General features: G+C 35.1%; 1 protein-coding gene across 2 annotated transcripts; it reads left to right on the top strand.

Annotated features, from left to right (window-relative positions):
- The first annotated feature begins 590 nt into the window (after positions 1–590).
- LOC110885206 (serine/threonine-protein kinase STY13) lies at positions 591–3,027 on the top strand. 2 transcript variants are annotated; one of them, XM_022132893.2, is made up of 6 exons: positions 595–835; positions 930–1,062; positions 1,165–1,360; positions 1,480–1,604; positions 2,238–2,396; positions 2,512–3,027. In XM_022132893.2, exons 1-6 carry the CDS (start codon positions 705–707, stop codon positions 2,824–2,826), a joined length of 1,059 nt encoding a protein of 352 aa, XP_021988585.1. In that variant the 5' UTR covers positions 595–704; the 3' UTR covers positions 2,827–3,027. The 2 variants fall into 2 exon arrangements, with proteins under 2 accessions (XP_021988586.1, XP_021988585.1); XM_022132894.2 differs by lacking the exon at positions 2,238–2,396 and having other exon boundaries at positions 591–835.
- The last annotated feature ends 2,199 nt before the right edge of the window (positions 3,028–5,226 follow it).

Here is a 5,226-nt window from a genome sequence, read left to right on the forward strand (position 1 = left end):
TAAATGAACATGAACAAATGCCGTGTTTGTTCATATATGTTCGTGAACGTTCGGTAACGTGTTCGTTTGTGTTGGATATTTCACTAGTGTTTTTAGTTTTATATTTTATTCAAATACTTTAAAATTCCGACAAATAAAATATTTAATAGGTGTCGGTGTATTATATATACATTTTGTTCATGAACGCTTGTTTGTGTTCGTTCGTTTCCATTTGTGTTCATGAATATTAGGTTGTGCTCATTTATGTTAATCAACGTTTGTTGACTAAAATTAACAAACAAATACAAACGAACACAAACATAGAATCTTGTTCGATAAGCGTTCATAAACAGTTCATAAACATATATATATATTTCTTAACAAACGAACACAAACAAAGTCTTGTCCGTGTTGTTGGTTTGATTTGTTTGCAGGCGTACAGTTATTTATGTCATTTATCTCCAAGTGTTGGATCTAATCTCTAGGTTCATTGGGTGATAATGTGTGATCTTGAATCTTGCCATCTTATGAGTACAATAAAGTACGATACTGTCCTTTGGCCTTTGGTTACATCATCCCATGTGGCATTAAATCAACCATTTAGAGAGAGAGAGAAACAGTGTCTCCTAAGTGAATAATAACCCAAGGTTGCATGATGCCTATTAATAATATGCTCCTGCAAGTGTTGTCTTGGTGTTGACTTTATACTTTGCATATCTAAAAGTATGGGAAGCAGAGATAGTTTTTATTCAGTTGATGAGTACAGATTTGATCCTAAATGGTTGATTGATCCTCAACATCTTTTTGTTGGGCCCAGAATTGGTGAAGGAGCCCATGCCAAAGTTTATGAAGGAAAGTAAGTAAAAAATTCAATCTTTTTTTTTCTTAATTCTTGGATCTTGATCTACATTACATCTTAAAAAACTAATGATCAATTGGGTATTTTCCAGATATAAGAATCAAAATGTCGCGATTAAAATCGTTCATAGAGGTGACACGCCAGAAGAAATTGCTAAAAGGGAAGCGCGATTCATGCGAGAAGTTGCAACATGGTCTAGAGTTCAACACAAGAATCTAGCAAAGGTTTGATATTCATAGTTAACTAGAAAACTGATTTAAGTTATTAAGAATTAAAGAGCAGAATGTAACAGATTGGTATCTTTTTTATTTATGTCTATGTAACAGTTTATAGGGGCATGTAAAGAGCCTATGATGGTTATAGTTACTGAGATTTTAACAGGAGGATCACTGCGTAAATATATGTTAAGTAAACGACCCGGAAGCTTAGATTTGCATGTGGCTATTGGTTTTGCACTCGATATTGCTCGCGCAATGGAATGCCTGCACTCTCATGGAATTATTCACCGAGATCTAAAACCTGGTAACTATTATTTTTCCCCGAAACCAAAAACTTAAATTCTTTCACAAACAGAAATTAATTTTAAATTTCATTAAAATTCTTTCAAACAGAAATTAATTTTAAATTTCATTATTTTGCAGAAAACTTGGTCTTGACTAAAGATCAAAGAACACTTAAACTTGTTGATTTTGGATTAGCTAGAGAAGAGACAGTAACAGAGATGATGACTGCTGAAACCGGAACCTATCGTTGGATGGCTCCAGAGGTAATTAGTTACTAATTACACAACTATGTTTACTTTTCTTTTTAAAAAAAAGGTAAATTGGATTTTTAAATAATCCGATCTGACTGTTTTTGGCCAATAGTAAACCTAACTGAGTTTATTCCCGATAGGGGTCCAACATTTTTCATTTTGTTTGTATAATGGTCCGCCGTTAATAATAACTTGACGGAGTTAAGTTCTTTTCCGAATTACAAGCCGATGTTTTAGGGTTTTTGATCAAAATGAGGATACGAGCCGATTGATGTAAAACTTATCTCGAAATGATGCTCCAAGCGGCTTGGTTTTTGTTAATTGGAAGTTTAAACACCCAAATTTGGAGCACTGTTTCGAGGTAAGTTTTACATCAGTCGACTCGCATCCTCGTTCTGATCAAAAGCCCTAAAACATCGTTTGTAATTTGGAAAAAAACTTAACTCCGTTATGTTTTTTAACGGCGGACCATTATACAAACTAAATAAAAAAGGTGGGACCAGTGTGGGGAATAAACTCAGTTGGAATTATTATTGGCCAAAAACAGTCATATAGAATTATTTAAATCCAATTTGCCTAAAAAAAACTTAATTTAGATAAAAGATGAAAATTTTGAAAGTTGGTTTTCCGTTTGTTTTTCTGTAGTTATACAGTACTGTCACACTAAGGCAAGGAGAGAAGAAACATTACAATCAAAAAGTAGATGCTTATAGTTTTGCCATTGTGTTATGGGAACTTTTACACAATAAGTTACCATTTGAGGGTATGTCCAATCTACAGGCAGCCTATGCTGCAGCTTTTAAGGTAAAAACTCATAAAGGGCATAATAATTAAAAAAAAAAAAAAAAAAAAAAAAAAAAAAAAAAAAAACTAGAGGGGGGATTCTTATTATCTTATACTTAATTGTTTTATGGTTCAGAATGTGAGGCCAAGTTTGGAAGATCTACCAGAAGATCTAGCGATGATTTTGAGTTCATGTTGGATGGAGGATCCGGATGCTAGACCGAATTTCAGTCAGATTATACAAATGTTGCTAAACTGTTATTCAACAATTATGCCATCAAAACCTGTAATTCCTTCTCGGCTTTTTACGGCTGAGAATGCTCCGATGTCTCCTGAATCGCCAGGTACAAGTGCGTTAATGGCGGTTTGCAATTTTTCAGGGGACACGCCAAGAGGAGAAATGGAACACAAGCCAAAAGGCTTCTTCTTCTGCTTTAACCAATGCTATTAACGGACATGTCACAAGATGAAAAACATGTATTTTTAAAAAAGTGTGTGGTGTTTTTCTAAGAAAAATGCTATCGTTATCATCTTGTAAATGTTCATCTGATGTAGATGTTATTCGCTTTTGAATTTACTATCTTATACTAGAATCAGACTCTCGGATCATTCATTGTATACTTTGAATGATAAAATCGAACCCATTGGACTGGTTTCTCTTGAACGATGACACGATACACACATTGTTCTATAACTATCCAAAAAAAAAAAAAACAAATTTTTGGGACATGTTGACTAAATGTGAAATAAAGGGTCACAAGTTCACCAATAAAAGTGACCTCGTCAAACTTCACACATAAACCATTAACCAATGTTAACATTGTCAAACTTCACATATAATATGTAATGAAATAAAGCAACAGCCTGTTTCCATCAATTAGCACGCAATCGGGGCGTTGCCTCTTGGAACCCATTAGGCATTAGGGAGAGCCCCAGACCCCGCCAAGGGGCGATGACATTCATAAAAACATGGAGATTGATATTCATAAAAACATAACATGATGGTGGATGAAGGCAATAACATTAATTACCTCACAATCACTCTAATGCATGTGCCCATATAATTCATAACTGGGGTCCTCCAACATATATATGTGCTATGTTTGTCATATAGTTATCATCCTAACAAATTATTACAGAACTTAAATGGCACAAATTAAACCTCAATCAAACGAAGACAAATAAAAATACATTTTATATTATATAGCATCAAAGTTCGATATATGGGGGGAGATTTTAAGGGGCCATCCCCCCCCCCCCCCTCTCCCGTTTTTCTCAGTAGTGTAAATTTAAGCGTATTTCATCCAAAACATGCAAAATGTGGGTTAACATATCCCACATTCTTTTGTATTTACACATTACGTATGTTATGGTTTTTCACCGACTCTTGAAGTTTTTAAACTTACTTACAAAAGATCAATTTATACATGTTGCATTTGAAAAAACGAGGTGAATAAAATACTATTAAATTTAATTAAGTAATATAGTTATTCTTTCTAAGTGAGTCTTGGATTCTGCATTACCTTTCCGTGGTCATTATTGTCTCAAAAGCCACTCTTAGTTTTACATTTAGATGTGGTAACAAGTTATCATCATTTATATGATCTTATCCGATTCGAACCGACAATTTGGACTTTGGATTAAGACACATATGAGCACCAAGAAAAACCTGACTCCTAAGAAAATAAATTTTAGGTGCGTCACTGATCAAGTTGAGCATATACCAGGACCGGAAACCAAGATATGTCATAAACCGGGACCAAATACTGGACTGAGTCTAACTGATCAGTACCAAGCGGGTCATGGATTTGAAACCGGTTGTATAAACCAATTGATTAAATTTATGATTGAATCAAAACAATAAAAGCTACCAACTTTGTTAAATATTACATCCATAATTGTGTTGCTATGTATATTGTACCTGGTTCAAGATGACGAAGATTGGCTCAACTCTATCATCAGGACCGGCCCAGAGGAGGGGCGTGGTAGGTGGTTGCCCAGGGCCCACTCTCCCTGCAGGCGCCCGAAATTATATGTATAATGTATATATAATTTTTAGGTTTTTTTATATGTTTTTTCTTAGGCCCATTTTTCGCCTTAGGTTCTTAGGGGGCGTTTGTTTCGCGGAATGGTTTGGAATTGAAATTGGAATTTGTACAGGAATTAGAATTTGAAGGAATTTGATTTGGAATTTAATTCCAATTGGAATTGGAAATTGTTGGAATTGGAATCTCAATTCCCTTTTTGTTGTGTTTGGTTGTCAAATGAATTGGAATCCATCACCACGGCAACCACAACCACCAGTTCGCGTCGAAACGGTACGGGTCGAAACGGTTCGTGTCAAAACGGTTTGATTCGAAACGGTTCGGTTCGAAACGGTACGGTTCGAAACGGTCGCGTCGAAACGCTTCGATTCGAAACTGTACGCGTCGCAACGGTACGCGTCGAAACAGTTCGCGTCGAAGCGGTTCGCGATGAAACGGTTCAATTCGAAACGGTACGGGTTGAAACGGTGCGGGTCAAAACGATAGAAGATTCCAATTAATTTACTTTAATTCCTTCACATATAGGAAGGATTTTGAATTCCTTTAGTTAAAGGAATTTGAAGGAATTCATGCCTAATTCCAATTCCAATTACATTGTCAACCAAACACATGAAGATTGGAATTGGGATTCCAATTCCATCAAATTCTTTGAACCAAACATTTTAAAAGATAGAATTCAAATTCCAATTCCATTAAATTCTATTGAATTTCTGCGAACCAAATGCACCCTTAGATTTTCGAAGATTCCAGAGACGGCCATGTGATTTATTAAGAATAATTTTGGTTTTATACTTCACTTTTAATTT

Source organism: Helianthus annuus, chromosome 9 (assembly GCF_002127325.2).
Source record: "Helianthus annuus cultivar XRQ/B chromosome 9, HanXRQr2.0-SUNRISE, whole genome shotgun sequence".
In the NCBI taxonomy this organism is placed as follows: domain Eukaryota; kingdom Viridiplantae; phylum Streptophyta; class Magnoliopsida; order Asterales; family Asteraceae; genus Helianthus; species Helianthus annuus.

Coding starts and splice junctions, on each gene's coding strand:
- LOC110885206 (XM_022132893.2), top strand. CDS start 705: ATGGGAAGCAGAGATAGTTTTTATTCAGTTGATGAGTACAGATTTGAT. Junction 1,605..2,237: donor ATCGTTGGATGGCTCCAGAG/GTAATTAGTTAC, acceptor GTTTTTCTGTAG/TTATACAGTACTGTCACACT. Junction 2,397..2,511: donor CCTATGCTGCAGCTTTTAAG/GTAAAAACTCAT, acceptor TTTATGGTTCAG/AATGTGAGGCCAAGTTTGGA.